This window comes from Lepus europaeus, chromosome 4, assembly GCF_033115175.1.
Source record: "Lepus europaeus isolate LE1 chromosome 4, mLepTim1.pri, whole genome shotgun sequence".
NCBI lineage: Eukaryota > Metazoa > Chordata > Mammalia > Lagomorpha > Leporidae > Lepus > Lepus europaeus.
In genome coordinates this window covers 57,865,678-57,884,779 of record NC_084830.1, presented here as the reverse complement: position 1 = coordinate 57,884,779, position 19,102 = coordinate 57,865,678, and the positions used below count along the sequence as shown (strand labels likewise).

At 41.4% G+C, this 19,102-nt stretch overlaps 2 protein-coding genes across 3 annotated transcripts in view; one reads left to right on the top strand and one right to left on the bottom strand.

The window, feature by feature from the left end:
- E2F5 (E2F transcription factor 5) overlaps nucleotides 1–7,415 on the top strand; it is a 30,705-nt gene extending 23,290 nt beyond the window's left edge. The window contains exons 6-8 of one of the 2 annotated variants that reach the window (XM_062188302.1): nucleotides 2,087–2,354; nucleotides 5,763–5,807; nucleotides 6,687–7,415. In XM_062188302.1, coding sequence (XP_062044286.1) covers nucleotides 2,087–2,354; nucleotides 5,763–5,807; nucleotides 6,687–6,796 — 423 coding nt within the window. In that variant the 3' untranslated portion in view covers nucleotides 6,797–7,415. Of the gene's footprint in view, nucleotides 1–2,086; nucleotides 2,355–5,759; nucleotides 5,808–6,686 lie in introns of both variants that reach the window. The other variant, XM_062188301.1, reaches the window with a different exon arrangement.
- On the bottom strand, nucleotides 7,414–12,124 carry RBIS (ribosomal biogenesis factor). Its single transcript, XM_062188303.1, has 4 exons — nucleotides 12,017–12,124; nucleotides 9,651–9,767; nucleotides 7,831–7,947; nucleotides 7,414–7,547 (listed from the first exon to the last, which is right to left on the bottom strand). The coding sequence occupies exons 2-4, from the start codon at nucleotides 9,762–9,764 to the stop codon at nucleotides 7,476–7,478; spliced, it is 303 nt and encodes a 100-aa protein (XP_062044287.1). The 5' UTR covers nucleotides 9,765–9,767; nucleotides 12,017–12,124; the 3' UTR covers nucleotides 7,414–7,475.
- Nucleotides 12,125–19,102: the final 6,978 nt, after the last annotated feature.

Sequence of the window (19,102 nt, the reverse complement as noted above, 5' to 3'; positions counted from 1 at the left end):
TAATTTTCATATCAATGGGAAAAATAGTTTGTCTCAAGAGATGCTTTCTTTAGCTCAATGTGAGCTATTTATTTGTAAACAATTTTGAGTTACTGCACATTATTTGAAAGTTTTAATATCTGAATTTGTATGTCTTCTGTACTTTGGTAGAATTATAGAAGTGAATAAATGTACTGTTTGATGTTTTCTTTACAAGTTTTTGTTCTTGTTTTCTTTTATTTGAAAGGCAGTTACAGGGAAGGAAAAACATAGATCTTCCATCTGCTGGTTCACTCCCCACATGGCTGCAAATGCCAGGGCTGGGTCAGGCCAAAGGCAGAAGCCAGAAACTTCTTCCAGGTCTCCCACATGGGTGCAGAGGCTTAAGCACTTGGGCCATCTTCTGCTGCTTTCCCAGGTGCATTTGCTGGGAGTTGGATAGTAAGTGGAACAGCCAGGACTCCAAATTGGTGTTGCAGGTGGTGGGTTAATGCGCTACACTACAACACTGGCCCCAAGTTTTTGTTTTTAATTTGACCTTATTAGGGCTAGAGGATATCAAAGGATGAGTAATAACGTTGGCAATAATCTTTAAAAATCAATTAAAATGACTACATCTATAATTGTTAAAAAAAAAAATCCTGGAGCTGCAACTGTAGGTAAAGTAGGTAAAGCCACTGCCTGCAGTGTTGGCATCCCATATGGGCGCCGCTTTGTGTTCCAACTGCTCTACTTCCGAACCAGTTCTCTGCTATGGCCTGGGAAAGCAGTAGAAGATGACCCAAGTCGTTGGGCTCCTGCACCTGTGTGGGAGACCCGGAAGAAGATCCTGACTCCTGGTTTTGTATCGGCCCAGCTCAGGCCATTGCAGCCATCTGGGGAGTGAACCAGTGGTTGGAAGACTTCTCTCTCTCTGCCTCTGCCTCTCTAACTCTGCCTTTCAAATAAATGAACAAATCTTTAAAAAAAATCCCAAGGGAAAAGGTTCAACTTAAATATCAACAAGTAATTGCTTTAAATTAGGTTTTTTAAGCCGGCGCCTTGGCTTAACAGGCTAATCCTCCACCTTGTGGCGCCAGCACACCAGGTTCTAGTCCTGGTTGGGGAGCCGGATTCTATCCCGGTTGCCCCTCTTCCAGGCCAGCTCTCTGCTATGGCCCGGGAAGGCAGTGGAGGATGGCCCAAGTCCTTGGGCCCTGCACCTGCATGGGAGACCAGGAGGAGCACCTGGCTCCTGGCTTCGGATCAGCGAGATGCGCCAGCCGCAGCGGCCATTGGAGGGTGAACCAATGGCAAAAAGGAAGACCTTTCTCTCTGTTTCTCTCTCACTATCCACTCTGCCTGTCAAAAACAAACAAACAAAAAAACCAACAAATTAGGTCTTTTAAAAAATGTTTTCTGGGTTATTGAATTAAAGACCTTTACTAATTCTGTGCTATATATGTCATAATTTTAGTGTTTAGGTTTGTAGTTCCCAAAACTGATTTTAAAGCTCTAACAACCCCCCCCCCCCCAAAAAAAAAGAAAAAGATAATTGTATCATCTGACCTCTCACCCCATCCTATTGGTTTGTATTTAGGCATTATTATTTATATCACTGAATTCTAAAGCCCCAGGACACAAATTACTTTCTTGAAATGGAAGGGTTTTATCCTTACATCTCTGTAGGAAAAGGCAGTTGTCTTTATACTTGCCGATGGAAATGAGTTTTGATTTGTGAAGTAGCTATAAATTAAGACAGCATGTTGAGATGAACACACTCACCATGGCCAAGTCCAGGGATGGAAGTTCATGTACAAAGAATACTTGCAGTGCTCCTGAGCACTGCCATGACCACACACAAAGTAGATAGTTGCCAGGATTCTACAGCTGAGAGTTTTTATGATTAGAGTTTGAGGCAAGCTTACTATTTATGGGCAAATGTTTTAGAATACTGTAGACCCTACAGTATTCCACTCTGCTCTTGGTCTCTACCCTTGTATTTTGACTTAATGACTTTGTCGTGTGAATTTAGTCTTTAATAAAGCTTTGCCTATCTTGTTTTCCATGTTTCAAGGTAGCTAGAAATGTTAATAATTATTTATGTTTATACCCAATAATTTCAAAGGGTCAGAATGGACAAAAGAAATACCAGATCAATCTAAAGAGTCATTCAGGACCTATTCACGTGCTGCTTATAAATAAAGAATCCAATTCATCTAAGCCCGTGGTGTTTCCCATCCCCCCACCTGATGACCTCACACAGCCTTCCTCCCAGTCCTCCACTCCAGTGACCCCACAGAAATCCACCGTGGCAGCTCAGCACCCGCCTGAGCAACCTGCCTCTGAAAGAAGCCAGAGTCTTCAGCAGACACCGGCTACAGACATAGCCTCAGGTAGGTTCAGGTCCTTTGTTTAAGTTAGAGAGGAAAATATATGAATGCTGTGTGAAGGAAGTTGGAAAGCTTTCCTGAACTTGTCATTTGTGATACTATCCAGTTACCTAATACAGGAGGCAAAATAGTAAAATGCTTTTTCAACAGTATTACTCTAGTGTCTGTAGCACTGGGATAGATATGAGAAAGATTTTAAGAGGTCCTATCTACAATCCTATAGATTTGTATTTTTGAGAGGAGGTTCCAAAAGTTCATGGAAAATGCATCTTTTGGTTCATTATCACGAACTTTTTGAGGCTGCCTCATATGTGTGTGTGTATTTGTGAAATACTCAAATCAGAAATATCTAATCAGATACAAGGTAACATGGCTGAGACTGTGTGTTAAACAGTGAATACTGAGCAAGGGATGTTTATGGGCCAAAGGTGGCTGTTTTCCTTAGGATTCTATTTCTTGGATTAGCTAAGTCAAATTTGTTGCCTTTTCTTTCTTATTCACATGTTAGCTTTTATCTGAGGTTCACCTTTCTAAGGCTTTTTTATTTCGTAATAAGTATAGGATAAATGATTGAAATGTGTTGTAACTGCCCTTACAAAAAGGTATAGAATTCATGCCTCTTTCCCTACGTTATTATATTTTGTTGAGAAACTTAGTTTATGAGTGGATAAATGGTCCCAACTACAATTATTTAGGATATCTTGCTTTCCTATATTATTTCATCTATGAAATGACAAATAGTCAAAACACTAAAAATTGGGCATGCGGAGTAGGTACCTCAATTCTTTCATTGGCACACAGTTATTTCTCCTGGTTCCAACGGTTGGCATTTAGCAACTCCTGATTTCAAACAAAGGGCTTTCGATTGCTGAGTGAATGAATGAATGATGGTGTTTATAAAGATCATGATCACTGCAGATCATTAACAACTGTATAGTACATACTCCAAATTCTTTTTAAGATTTATTTAGTTATTCATTTGAAAGGCAGGGTTATATAGAGGCAGAGACAGAGTTTCCATCCGCTGGTTCACTCCCCAGTTGGCCGCAGCGGCTGGAGCTGTGCCGATCCAAAGCCAGGAGCCAGGAGCTTCTTCCTGGTCTCACACCCAGGTGCAGGGGTCCAAGGACTTGGGTCATCTTCTACTGCTTTCCCAGGCCATAGCAGAGAGCTGGTTCGGAAGTGGAGCAGTTGGGACTCGAACCGGCACCCATATGGGATGCAGGCACTGCTGACGGCAGCTTTACCTGCTACGCCACATGCTGGCCCCCAAATTCTTTATCTTTACCTATGGAATGTATCTTGTTGCTGCTACTCTGGGAGTTCATGGTAGTTAAAAATGAAACTATAAAGATTTAACTGGACATGGATCTTTGTTGCTCATACCCTTCCCTTCTTTCCTTTCCCTAGGAATATTTCCATGCTGTAGGCCAGAGGGGTGCACAACAGAAAGTTCAGTCCTTAAGAAGCTTATGCTAATTAACAAACTTATTTCCCAGAACTCAACATCTAGGAGTAACTGGCCATGCAGGGGACTGAAAGGGCTCCAGCTCACAAGGCAAATTTGTTAGATGAGATAGGCAGAGACTTCCAGATCCAAGACAGGCAGGGCCTGGACCACGCCCCTCATAAGCAGGAAGCAGCTATAGAAGACATGAGGATTCTCCCTTCAACACCCCTTAGGATTAAGGGAATGGAGTCTGAAAGGGGAATGTTCCAGGCAGGTATATAGGATCAGGTTTGTGAGCTGGAAGATGCCTTCTCCATGTCCCCTGTGCAATTTCATGACCCTGCCTGACCACACCTGTTCACCCACCTGCCAGTCAGAAAGGCCTGAAACATGGTGGGCCCGGCCATTTTTCCCTTTGCTCTTTTTCCTCCCTGCCTTCATCCCTGTGCTAGATGCCCTTCAATTTAACCCAGAGCTTATTGTGGGTTGCAGCTTGTTGCCATGCCACGCTAAGCAGGGTCATGCTCACCTAAAACATAAGAGGGATTAGGGCAACCTCAGCAGTTAGCCTGAGCCCAAGCACATTTCTCCCCATCCACACCTTCTGCCAGATAGGTAAACTGCTCCCCAGTGTGGCCCAGGCCCATTAGGCCCACCTGGAAAGCTACATGCCCTTCAAGCTGATTAGAGGCATACTGACGCCAGTATCGGTTCTGTGCTATAGTCAGTGTTCCCCCGAGTGAGGTAATGCACCTTCTCCCTGCTCTTCAAAAAGCCTACATGGCTGGCCGGCACCGCGGCTCAATAGGCTAATCCTCTGCCTTGTGGCAACGGCACACCAGGTTCTAGTCCCGGTCGGGGCGCTGGATTCTGTCCCGGTTGCCCCTCTTCCAGTCCAGCTCTCTGCTGTGGCCCCGGAGTTCAGTGGAGGATGGCCCAAGTGCTTGGGCCCTGCACCCCATGGGAGACCAGGAGAAGCACCTGGCTCCTGGCTTCGGATCAGCACGGTGCGCCGGCCGTGGCAGCCATTGGAGGGTGAACCAACGGCAAAAGGAAGACCTTTCTCTGTCTCTCTCTCACTGTCCACTCTGCCTGTCAAAAAAAAAAAAAAAAAAAAAAGCCTACATGGCTGTTAATAAATGGACGAAATGGACATGTTCATAAAAAAAAAAAATACCTATAATCTAAGGTCTAACTGGGGTGAATAAAGTGGGTAACTTTCTCATTTAGCTTAGATTTAGTCTATCAATATCAGCTTCCACAGATCACTTAAAGAGAACTGGATATTTAGTTTCTGTTTATGATACTATGTTTGTAAACTTGAGTAAAGTAACTTGGGGCCAGATGTGAGAAAGCCTTGAATATCAGACTAAAGAGTTAAGATGTCAGCCAATAAGCCAGTGAAGATCTCTGACCAGAGAAGTATCACAATTAGAATTATACAAGCACAGGAGCAAAATGATTAGGACAGAAGATGCTTTTGGCTCTGGGAAGTAGAGATCAAAGTTTATGGAAACTGAAAATTACATATTTGCAGTTACAACTGTGGGAAACCATTAAGGCTAAATAGGGTGATGACAGAGGGACTGGAAAGTAGTAATAAATTGGTTTGAGAAATATTGTTTAGGTAAAAGAAGTAACATTTAATGTGGAAGACCTAGAGATAAAGGTAACAGAAGGAATGGAAAGTAATGTTGAAGTTTTAAGGTTTGGAGACCGGGAGAATTACACTATAGACTTTGTAACACTGAGTTGGTTTTGCAGAGATAATGAGGATTGGTCTGTCTTGAGTTTGAAAGCTTAAAGTAATGCCAGGCACAGAATAGGTGTTCATGAAAATAATCTTTCCATAATGTTCTAGTACTTTAACTTTGTACTGTCAAACTGCTGTGACTGTGTTTTACTGTGAAAATATGTAAGCAGAAATTAATAAAATGTTATGACATTTCTATTTTCAGTAGGATCTATTAGTGGAGATATCATTGATGAGTTGATGTCTTCTGATGGTAAGTAATTTAAACTTTTACTTTCTCTCATAAATTAGGTAACACAATTCAAAAGAAATGAAGAGACTATATTTACTAACTGCTTTATTATGATTCATGAAAATTTTCCCTTAAAAATACTTTACAGTAAATAATAACCATCCTTCTGAATTCATTTTGCCCTTCAAGAAGGGTTACTTACCACCTTCACTAAATAAACCTCAAGTCTAGCCCCAAAGAGTAGGTTAAAAGTATGTCTAAATGAGCAAATGATCTGAAAACCCAATTTTGTGAATATTCATACCATGGCCTATTTCAGTCTGCCATTGTAAAGTCACCAAACTTCTACTAACATTAGCCATGTCAGCATCTAATCTGAAGTAATTCTTAAAAAAAAAAGTTAGCTATTACATGCTAATTCTTTTATTAATTTCCGTGCTTAGCTTATTGGTTCCTGGATTCAGAATCCTGGTTCCATTAGCAAACAGAGCAGAGACCAGGAAGTGTTAGCAGCTGAATTAGTAAACAGCTCAGTAACCACTTAGGGGTTTACCATTTTTGTAGAAAACACCAACAAACTTATTAATCTAATGCATACTTATGTTTTCAAAGTGACAAACTGGTTGATCAGTGTTTTAAAATCATGTACTTTAGTGAGAAATTCAACTAATAAAAATTTTAACCTAACAGATTAAAAATTTTAAGCTAGTACCAATAATCAGTGCATACATTATCTTTAAGCAAGAATATTCCAAAACATACATTAAAAACATAATTAATTTGATCATTACTTTATATATTGCAACTCAATTTGGGTTGATGTGTTTGAGAATATTTTGTTAAAATACCATTACCTATATAGAACCTGTCTTTAACATTAAATTTTTTTTTTATTTGCAGTGTTTCCTCTCTTACGGCTTTCTCCTACCCCAGCAGATGACTACAACTTTAATTTAGATGATAATGAAGGAGTTTGTGATCTATTTGATGTCCAGATACTAAATTATTAGATTCCATGGAAACTTGGGACTCTTATCTACCTCTAACTGTGTAACATTTAGACTTCTTAATAACCTAAGTATTTAAAATACTGAATGTAACACCTTTTTAGTTCACTGATTCTGAAGTGTTCTTTCCTAATACTTTCTTTTTTTACTTCACAAAACTTTACGAAAACAAAGGGCTTTAATAACCAACCTCCACACCCATGTAATTACATTCTGAGGTTTTTTTTGTTTTTGTTTTTGTTTTTTTGCGAATTCTAAATCTGTTTTATTCTTCTTTATGAGAGGAAAGTTAAAGAGACTTCAGGTCACTGAAAACAAAAAAGTTGGCCAAGGGCCCTACACTTGTTTATCTTGTATTTTTACTGCCATGAAACTGTACTTTTATATGTCCTTGAGTCCAGACATTCACTGCCACTTATAAGTGAAGGATATAAATGAGGATTTATAACTGTTTCAGTGAACAGATTTTGTGAAGTGCCTTCTGTTTTAGCACTTTAAGTTTATCACATTTTGTTAACTTCTGACATTCCACTTTCCTAGGTTATATGGGAAAGATCTGTAGTTTGCTTTAAAATGTGCCAATGCCTGTATATTAACAAGATTTTTAAAAATAAAATTGTATAAAACAATTTATTGGTTTTTTTTTTGGGGGGGGGGGGAATTCCATCACATCACTACTGCATTACAACTGAGCCATTAATCTTGTAGCTTCATCAACATTAACAGGTTCATTTTCATGACTCTGCTGAGGAATCTAAAGAAAGAAGAGTATTATATTTAAAAATTAGATAAAAATAGCAGATAAAATGACTTGTTTATAATTTGTTATCCAATTTAATATCTTCTAGCCATATCTTTGGAAGTAGAACAGATTCTTATATTCAGTGTTTTAGAGTCGAAATATGACCAATACGCTGTAAACGCCATATAGCCAAGTATATTAGAGGGCCAACCACTAAAATTTATACTCAATTTATAGGTCTTGAAAATTTGGATTCAATTTATTAGCCATAACAAAAGCAAATGGTTCTACTTACCAGCTCTTTCTGTAACGGTTCCAGAGAAAGGCCCCTTGAGAAGTTTGCAAGTTCCTTTTGTATATTTATAAAAGCTTTGTTCACTCTGTTAACTTTGTCTTCGTTCACAATGTTTATCTTTTGAAAAAGAAAAATGGCATTAATCCTACAGATAAAATTATGTTTAACTCTGACCTTAAACCTAAAACTCCAAAAATTCTTACCAATGTATCAATTTATGGAGATAATTAGTGAAGTTGTTACAGTTTTATTAGGGAATTTCAATCAAAAGGCTTTGGATGTGGCTATGCTGGTTCACTTCCTAAATGGCTACAAGAGCCAGGGCTGGGCCAGGTGAAGCCAGGAGCCTGGAACTTCATCTGGGTCTCCTGCATGGGTGGCAGGGACTCAGTTACTTGGGCCATTCTCCACTGTGTCCCAAGAGCATTAGCAGAAAGGTGGATTGGAAGTGGAGCAGCTGGGACTTAAACCAGCACTCACGGGATGCTGGCATTGCAGGTGGCTGCGTAACCCGCTGTGCCACAGTGCTGCTCCAGGTCACTTTCTGAGACAAGTTTTTGATACTTTCTCCAACCATGCTGCCTACCCACAGATCTTTTTCCCTCTCTCAGATCCTACCAGTCAGCATACATAAAGGTTCTAGCACCTCTTATCAAAATGAAATAATGTTCTTCAAATATACTAAACTTCCCCTTAGCTCAAAGCCTCTGCACTTGCTATTATCTCTAGATAATTGCCTAGAATATGCTGCTTCCAACACTTCCTAGCTCTTTGCAGTGCTAGCTCCTTATCATTCAGGCCTTGGTTTCAATGTCAACTATGAAAACAGCCTTGTTTAAAACTGTCCTCAAATCCTTATCATATCCTGCACCTTACAAAGTCATAAAACTCCATCAAGCTTATTTAACTCAGCTAGCTCATAAAAGTTGAAACATAAAATTTCACATTTCTATGGACTATTAGGACAATTTGAGTCCTGGAAAGCTGGCTTTACCTACTACCGAACATTGAAAACATTCCTTTAAAGATTTTTTGTGAAGAATTTTACTTAATCTTGATGAAGGAAGGTATTTTACAAGTATTTTGAAATGTCAACACCACAAACCCTTTGCAAATTTTGTGTTTTAGGAAAAAATACTTCGTTATTTAATAGGTTTTTGAGTTCTAGACACATTCAGAGGTAATATTACTAAGAAGAATGGGCACTCACTGACATTTCAGGACTCTGCTCTGTTAGCAGGCACTTGTCAGAGCTAAGATCTATTTCCCATCCCTTTGTGTGTGTATGTGTGTCTTAGTTATGTTTTAAAAAAGCTGTTAAACTTGTTGTATGAAGCCCTACAAGGTTTGCAGTTAAAATGCTTTTTTCTGGGCTAGACAACTGACGTCGTCTGGATGTAGCCTGGGATACTCACATCCCACATTGGAGGAGTGCCTGGGTTCAAGTCTCGCTCCACTTCTGATTCTAGCTTCTAATTAACATGAGGCCAGGGAAGCAGCAGTAGTGGGCTAAGTAGGAGACCTGAACTGAGTTCCTGGGTCCTGAATTTGTGCTAGCCCAAGCCTGACAGTTGTGGGCATTGGAGGAGAAAACCAGTAGATGCAAGATCTCTTGCTCTCTCTGACTTTTTAATAAAAATAAATAATTTTTTTCCTTGCATTTGAATCAAGAAAGGGAAATTTCTCATTTTTGTAAACAAATGCTTAACATCTTGTAGAAAAAATAAGAACTTCTGTTTTAAACAATAGCATCCAGTTGTTCAGTAGCTTCAAGACTATGCATTCCCTGTAACCAATGAAGTCAGAATATTAATACTCACCTTCTTAAGATTAGTAGTAACTGGTTTTGCTTTGTTTTTAGCCTTAAAATTTTTTTGGCTGGCTATGTGAAATACATTTTTGGACTTCTGTCCTCTTAATTTGTTCTTGGCCATTGTCTAGGAAAGAGATGTGAACTGTTCATCAATTTAAAAGTGAAGTACCAATTAAGTATTAAGAAATTTCATCTATTACCTATGTGTAATAATGAATTCAACCCACGGACATTGATTGGGCACTCTTAGGGATGCATAAGCAAAGAGTAGAAAAATCTAGTAGAGGTGAAAGAAATGGAAATAAGTTATTGCATGCGGCAACTTTTTTAGCCTATGTATAATATGCAGCATTTGACAGTGTTAATCTTCACAGTCCCTCTCTTTGCTACTCTTTGAACTACTACTATATTCCGGTTCCCAGCACAGTTTATGGACTCTCTACTTTTTCATTCCTTTTATGCTCCCTTTCTCTCCTGTGAATCCCATTAAAATCAGTCCTTAATTCTACACTTCTACCCTCTCAGGTTATTTTCCTGACTTATGTACAACCTTTATGTGAGACTGTCTCTAATATATATATATATATATATATGTACTAGAAAGCAATACAAAAACAGGACTGGCTTAGTGCTGCACTCCTTTATATGCATTTGATTAAACCAGAGGTTGGCAAACTGCCCGTGGGCCAAATCAGGCCAGGCACCTGTCCTTTCCAAGTAAAGCTTTACTGGAACAAAACTGTGTCTTCAATTTTGTGTTTCCTGTGGTAGTTTTGTTTACAACTAGGGCTTACAAAGCCTAAAATATTTACTGTCTGGCCCTTCACATAAAGTTTGCTAACCTCTGATTTAAGGTATCTGCACAGTGGCTGTTTTGCAGAGTGCTTTGGGTGAAATCTCAATGTTAAAAATCTTCAGTGCCTCTCAATGCATAACTGGCAATATGCTGTGGCCTTATATATTACTGCTACCCCAAATCTAGCCTACATCGGTCAGACATCTCCTGTAACTTGCCTGTACATATTGCACTAACCAATCTAGCCTGCTTACTGTTTTCTGAAGACTCATGCCCATTCCTTTCTTTCCTTTGCTCTCACTGTATCTCTTTTGACTTTAAAAAAAATATTTGAAAGGCAGAGTTAGCACGCTTGCATCTACTGGTCCACTCCCCAAATGGCTGCAAGGGCCAGGGCTGGGTGGATCCAAAGCTTAGCTGGCTCCAGGTCTCCACGTGGGTGCAGGGACCCAAATACTCTGGCCATCCTCCGCTCTCCTCCCAGACGCACCAGCAGGGAGCTGGATAGGAAGTGGAGCATCTGGGACTTGAACCAGCGCCCATATGGGAATGCCAGCACAGCAGGTGGCAGCTTCACCCACTTCAGCACAGCGCTGGCCCCTTGCACTGTATGTCTTGATGGAAATGTATATCCTTCAGTGTAGCCTCAGAAAAGTACTTAACAGAGAGCAATACTTTGGAGCCCTAACGGCACCCTTAGCTAAAGAAAATGAAGACAATAGAAACTATATGATTATGGGGCCGGCACTGTGGCATAGCGGGTTAATGCCCTGGCTTGAAGCGCCGGCATCCCATATGGGTGCCGGTTCTAGTCCCAGCTACTCCACTTCCGATCAGGCTCTCTGCTATGGCCTGGGAAAGCAGTAAAAGATGGCCCAAGTCCTTGGGCCCCTGCACCCACGTGTGAGACCGGGAAGAAGCTCCTGGCTCCTGGCTTCAGCTCTGCCCGGCACCAGTTGTTGCAACCATTTGGGGAGTGAACTAGCAGATGAAAGATATCTCTCTCTCTGCCTCTCTGTAACTCTGCCTTTCAAATAAATAAATAAATCTTTCAAAAAAAAAAACTATATGATTATGAACCGAAGCATAAAATACACATAATAAAACCTTCGTATTAATCTAAACCCCAACAGGTATCAAAAATCCAACTGCTTATCTGGTATGTGTTCATCATGAGTACTAGCTGTGTACACAAGTGAGATATACATACTTGCATTTGGGACAGAGACACGAAAAAAGTGTTAGAGGCAGTAGACAAGTGGGGACAAGAGTGAGAATTCGGAAGGTTCTCGGGGAAACTAACACCCTGGTTGGAGGGGCAGGGAACTTCTGTGCCAAACCGCGAGTTCACAGTGATCATTAAATACACGGGCCCAAGCTGGGGTCCCTGCCAACGGAAGAAAGCCCAACAAGCACCGGGGTTTCGGGCCTGGGCCGGTAAGACCCATTAAGACCACATAAAGCAGAGTACGACAGAACCGAGTTTCCGGGCCCCAACGGCACGAGGATGGTCCAATTCTGCCCCAGCCACAGGAAATCTCACGCGGCCCCCGAGAAGAATCTCTCCCCAATCAAACCTTAAATCCCCGCGTGCCGCAGCTGGAGTTCCAGGTGACGCCATCTGCACGCACACAGTCCCGGAAGTTCCGGGGCGATCCGGCTCCGCCCACAGAGCGGAGTCCCGCCCATGAAGTGAAGTTCCGCCCACAGAGCAAAGCCCCGCCCTGAGCCCACGTCCGTACACAGCGAAGCCCCGCCACCAGGCGTGTTTCCGCCCACAGAGCGGAGTCCCGCCCACAGGGCGAAGCCCCGCCCCGAGTCCCGTCCGTACACAGCGAAGCCCCGCCCCAGGCGTGTTTCCGCCCACAGAGCGGAGTCCCGCCCACAGGGCGAAGCCCCGCCCCGAGCCCCGTCCGTACACAGCGAAGCCCCGCCCCAGGCGTGTTTCCGCCCGCAGAGCGGGTCACACCCATTTGGCGTAGTCCCGCCTGCAGAGCCAAGTTTTCCCGCGGCCCAGGTGCGGCGATTAGCGAGGTTCCTCCCACGCGGGTAGCGCGGCGCCGCTAGCGTCCCTTGCTTTAGGCTGGGGTTCGGGCGTCTTCTCCTTCCCAGCGAGCTGTAGCCAAGTCTGGATTTCCCGGGGTGAATCACGTGTGCGGAATCCATCTGGCGCCTCCTGAGCTTGGAGGCCCAGGCCGTGTCCCAGGCGGTCAGCCCTGCGCCGCCGCTCCCTCCTGGCTCGGCCCACGCTCCCGGGAGGTGGTGCTGCGCACCCCTGGGGGACGTCGGGAGTGGCGCTGGTGTGAGAAAAAACCGGTAAGATGCAGGAGAGCTCAGGCGTCTCCGAAGGGAAAGTTTGTAACGGGCGAGGTTAGGGATGCTTCTTCATTACAACTTCCTTGCTTCAAAAAAGAGAATTTGTGACATCACGGAGGAGAGAAAGAAGCATTAACATAAAACATTAACAATAAAGCACGTATCAGGGAACTCAGAAAAACGAAACACTTTTGCCTTCTGTTATTCTGCGTATGTTTTAGGTTGAGGTATTTCAGAAAACAGACTCAGTTCTTTGGCGAGGATAGTGCCCTTGAAGCAAACGGTTTCACATGTTTCTCCACATACTTTGCTGAGGTCACAGCAAAAGCCATTTCACACAAATGTAGAAGTACTGACATTTATAAGTCATTTTGTTCCTTACAAAAGAGTTCAGCCTACACTGTGCTCCAAGTACCAAAATGAGGTTGTATTACCATAACCCCTTTGCAACTAAACATATTAGCAAGGCTCAGGACTTCAGCTGTCTGCCCGCAGTCATGCATCTAGTTAGCATGTAAGAGACAAAGCCAGACGCATGCACCTCAGCTGGTTCTTGGTCAAGTCCTCTTCCTGCCAAATCAGCCACTTGCCTGCTTCTAGAAAGATGAACCACTTTTACAGTGAGTTGTTTAATTCTGCTTATGCCATCACAAAAAGTAAATAAATAAGAAGGAAAGAGAAATGATTACCTGTCAATGTGTTTCTTTTTTTTTTTAATTTTTATTTTTTGACAGGCAGAGTGGACAATGAGAGAGAGACAGAGAGAAAGGTCTTTGCCGTTGGTTCACCCTCCAATGGCCGCTGCGGCCAGTGCATCACTGCTGATCTGAAGCCAGGAGCCAGGTGCTTCTCCTGGTCTCCCATGTGGGTGCAGGGCCCAAGGACTTGGGCCATCCTCCACTGCCTTCCTGGGCCACAGCAGAGAGCTGGCCTGGAAGAGGGGCAACCAGGATAGAATCCGACGCCCCAACCGGGACTAGAACCCGGTGTGCCGGTGCCGCAAGGCGGAGGATTAGCCTGTTAAGCCACGGCGACGGCCATGTTTTGTGTTTTTTAAAAAACTCAACCTTGAGGCCCAAGTTGTGGCACACGGGGTTAAGCTATGGCTTGTGAGGCTAGCATCCCATATCAGAGCACCAGTTAGAGCCCTGGCTGCTCCACTTTCCACCCAGATCCCTGCTAATGCACCTGGGAAAGCAGCAGAAGGTGACCCAAGTACCTGAGCCCCTGCCACTCACCTAGAAGACAGAGGTGGAGTTCTCAGCTCCTGGCATCAGCCCAGACCAGCTCTGGTCCTTGAGAGAGTGAACCAGTTGATGAAAGACCTCCCCTTCCCCGGTTGGTATGTCTCACTCTGTCAAATAAATAAATAAATCTTTTAAACAAAATCAACCTTTCAAGACACCTTAAAGTGCTGGTAAAAGTATAAAATATCCATTATGTGTGGAAGTAAAACCAAAGCTATTTGAAGAGTGAGATAGTAAATGGAAGATCTTTCTCTCCCTGTCCTTCCTTCTACCTCTCACTCTGCTTTTAAATAAATAAATCTTTTCTTAAAAAAAACATGAAGACATAAGGTTTAACTAAGACAAAAGAAAACATGCTATTTTTCTAAGAGTATTGTATTTACATATGAACCAAATGACCATATGTATAGAAGAAAAAAGTTTCAAGGTTTTCTTGTCTTTAAAAATATGTGCAAAATCGTATTTCCAGCTTTTCTAAAAGCCTTAAATATGAATAAAAATGTATAAATGGAAAATATGACCCATATCTTTTGGAAACCTTCGCTTTCCTCTGATATTCATCAATGCAGAGCTCTTCACAAAGACCTGGTCCTCAAAGAGATGCCTTGGAAAGAATTGAACAAGTAAACAAAGATAGCTCTGGAGAAGAAAAACCATACATAACACAATGCACAGCCCTCTACCAGAGCAAAGCCCATTTTGCACTGATGATACTCCACAATCAACTAGTTTCGTCTTTCAGTCGTGCAGCATTCAATTTCCTTGAATCAAAATAGTTTGAACACCTAGGCTCTATGGGAGGTCAAAGGAAGCACACACTTCCTTCTCTTAAGGAGGACACAACCTGGATGGTTAGTGCATACAAAATGGTGGTTCTTGACAGAAAGTGGTAAAAGCTATGATCAATGCACAAATGTATGATGTTTATGAAAGGAAATGATTCTGAATTCTGAAAACACGCATGTTACTATTCTCATCTGATTGTCGTAGAGCAGAAATCAGCAAACTACAGCCCAAAGGCCAGATCTGGACCACTACTTCACTTTTGTATAGAGTTAAGAATGTTTTACTTTATAAAATGGGGGAAAAGTCAAAATAAGCACAACAGGTTGTAATACATGATTGTTCTACTAAATTCATTATTTCAGTGTCCATAAATCAAATGTCGTTAGAAATCAGCCATGCTCATCTGTTTACATGTGACCTTAGGCTGCTTTTGTGCTGTATGGCAGAGCTGAATAGTTCCAACAGAAACTTCATTGCTTGCAAAACCTAAAATATTTACATCTTGCCCTTTACCACCTTAAAATCTTTTAAAATGACCTTATTACCTTCTGTTTTAGAGTATGAACAATTTGGTGGTTTAGTTGGTTGAAATATTAGTGTTTTATACTCAAGGCTGGGAGAAGCTCAAAAGAGTGAAAAACATCCTTCCTGGATTCCAATGAGGTGGACAGATAAACATTTATGCCATGAGCTTGGGTTCCCTTTTCTTGATTGGTTATCCATGATTTTCATGCTTCTAGACTGAAAATGGATGTTCCCAGATGTATAGAAAACACTCTTACCTGGATCTTTCTTAGGGAGTAGAAACGGGAAATGACTTAAAACTAGGGAAGAAGATGAGCTTCCTTGGACACTGAGGAAATGACCTGAAGAGACAGTGGATAAAAGCTTTCTATAAGTACTTGAGATTCATGTCCCTGTGACACACACCATCATGGCCTTAGAAGCACTAGCCTAAGGCCCCTGCATGAAGAAGTGTCACGGAAGGATACAGTGTTCTACCTTCAAATGAAATTTGGACTTTGGCATTGAGCATCTCAACAGCCACTGTGATCAACTGAACACATGAGACTGGGATTGAATTTCTGTGCCAAATTAAAGAGTGAAAGTTTGAAATCATATTTAATCTCATTTAAAATTTTAAATGTTATGATATTTCCTATATACTTACACTACAGCATTGAATGTTATGATGTTGCTTAAGCATTTTAATAATAAAAATGAAGCTCTAAGACCTCCTAGGAATATAGCATAGCACCATCAAACCCTAGAACCAGAGATGGACATGCTATGTTCATAAGAGTGGAAATAGGTTTTTTCTGTTTCCTCATGATTAGATTCAGGATATGCCCTCCTTTTTTTGTGGGGGAGAGGGACAGAAATATGACAAATGATGCTGTGATATCTCATTGTATCTTATCAAGTCATACAAGATTTTGTAATTGCCCTATTACAGGGAAAGTCAACTTTGATCACTAGATTAAGATATCTGCCACGTTCTCCACCATAAAGTTAATCTCTCTTCTCTTTTTATCAATAAGTATTTTGTAAGGAGCTATCAAACTAAAAATATCTCATTATTCATCAAGCTTTAATATACTAGTTTTGGTACACTTCATATTTCTTGGTTGAAATAATTATTGCTATGATAATTGCTTAATTTTTTAAAATATTTCCGTCATTCTTTATTCAGTCACAGTTGACATTCCATTGCAAATAAAAAATTTCTCCTCTCCCATTTTATTTATTTAGTATGTATTTATATCAGGATGGCTCATGGGTTATTCTCTTATGCAATAGAAGATAGTCTCATTATCACAGTTGATTATTATGTTCTCATTGCCAAAGTTTGACCAAGCACTCACCTGTTCAAGATTTGATCAGGCAGTCATCTGTTCCTACCATTTTGACCTGTGCCATCATTCTTTGCCTATTTTCTTATTTTCTGCAAAACAAAGCATTCCATGTCCGATTTGGACCTATTCTTCTGCAACCCTAAAATCAGTCATTTCTCCACAGAGCCCTGGCCTATTTTGGTGAAGAATTCTATTTAGAAACTAAGGTCTGGGATATGGATGCCTCCAGGTCTTCTCATGGGCAGAGCTACTCAATATATTCATGTATGTACATATTCTTTGTCTATCTACATAAGTACAAATAGGCACATATCTCACCTACTATATTTACTTTATGTGTTCACACCATGAATTAACACTGTCTCCAAATAAATAACGTAGCATTCATTTTATTTTCAACTTTTCCATATTTGTCATTTCATTCCCCATCAGTAAGAACTCTCTCCTTTTATCCTAAATATGGGATACTTCCAAAAGTTCATGGAATAATTAAATTAAAAGATTAGTTTAATACAAAGTAAATTTGAAATCCATGCATACTTTTTCCATAATATGCATTTCCAGCAATTTTTTGAAGCTCCTGCATATAACCAGTCTTCGTTCATTGTTACTATCTACATCCCATACCTGCAACCCATGCTGGTACCCTCCTCATCCCAACTAGGTTCCCATAATCCACCAGGGCTGCTGCTCTCTGAGTAGATGATTTCTTCAACCTGCTAGGGTTCTGACTTTCCTGGGGTTTATGCCGTCCTTCCTCTATCTTCTAAGACCAGCTCTCTTTCAGACTGAATTGGAAAGAAAGGAAGGAAGGGAGAAAAAAATGAAAGGAGAGAAGGTGGGAAGGAGGGAGGGAACAAAAAACACAAACAGATTTCAGTGTTTGATATTTTATTCTACAGGCAATGAAGAACTTCTTCCCCTCCCCACTACCACACACTTCTACACGCAAGAGATGGCTTGTTGTAGGGAGTGGTTTTCATGGTAGCATGCAAGTGGCTTAGAGGAAGCAACAATTGCAGGCAGGAAGGCAGGAAATGAATGTTGATTGCATGTGCACCTACTTTGGCTCTTCTGAGTATCCAGAACAGTATGCATGAAGAACAGTCAGTAAATATTGTATGCAGTCGACATTTCTGTGTGTGTTTTGTGGGTCAAATAGTAAAACTATGTCCAATGCGATCTGCATTTCTTCCTTTTTAAGATTTATTTATTTGAAAGGCAGAATTACAGAGAGAAAAAGGAAGAGACACAAGAGAGAAAGGAAGAGAGAACAAGATTTTCCATCTGCTCGTTCACTCCCTAAATGGCTGCAACGACCAGAGCTGGGCTGATCCAAAGCCAGAAGTCAGAAGTCAGGAGCTTCTTCTGGGTTGTTCACATGGGTGCAGGGGCCCAAGCACTTGGGCCATCCTCTGCTGCTTTCCCAGGAGCATTAGCAGGGAGCTGGATTGGAAGTAGAGAGCAGGGGTTCAAACTGGCACCCATATAGGATGCTGGTGTCACCAGTGGCCACTTTACCAGCTACATCACATCACTGGCCCCAAAACCTGCATTTCTTTTGAGGAGCCAATTAAATCATGAAAACTTTCATGATATGGAAATTGGCAGAGCTAAGCCTCTGCCTGCAGTGCTGGCATCCCATATGGGCGCCAGTTCGAGTCCTGGCTGCTCCACTTCCAATCCAGCTCTCTGCTATGGTCTGGAAAGGCAGCAGAAGATGGTCCAAGTGCTTGGGCCCATGCACTCATATGGGAGACCCAGAAGAAGCTCCTGGTTCCTGGCTTCAGATTGACCCAGCTCCAGCTGTTGTGGCCACTGGGGGAGTGAACCTCTCTCTGTCTTTCCCTCTCTTTGTAACTACGCCTCTCAAGTAAATAAATAAATCTTTGTTTAAAAAAAAAAAAGATATAGAAATTGGAAATCTTTTCATTTTAACCCCTCTGACAGAAACACAATATCTCTAGAATATGAATGAGCATTTTTATAACATAGTCTACATAAGAAAATATGTAGGATGTTCTACTATCCAGATAAAATTCCTGGAACTACCTGGAGGGTAAAAACCAGCAATGGAGAAATAGTTACCTCTTAGTGGTAAAGGGAATGTGACTCATTTTTTAGATTATTGTGAAGCTACATGAAGGAAGTCAAATGCTTTAGCTTTCACTACATATTTTCTATAACTAAATATCTTATTGTTTATGTGGACAGTGGTCTCTCATATATTCTTCAGGAACCAGTTCTGTAGCTCAATGACTCTTGGATTTTCATCAAGGATTATATATTTTCACCACATAGGAAGTGTAGCACAATGTTCACTGAATAAAATAAAACTTCACAAAGTGCCAAATGCAGACAAGGGATTGCAGCCAATACAATAAAAATTATTTTGAAGCACTATTATCCTTGTCATAAGATATGCCTACAAGAATTCTTTTTATTTTTTTGTCACACT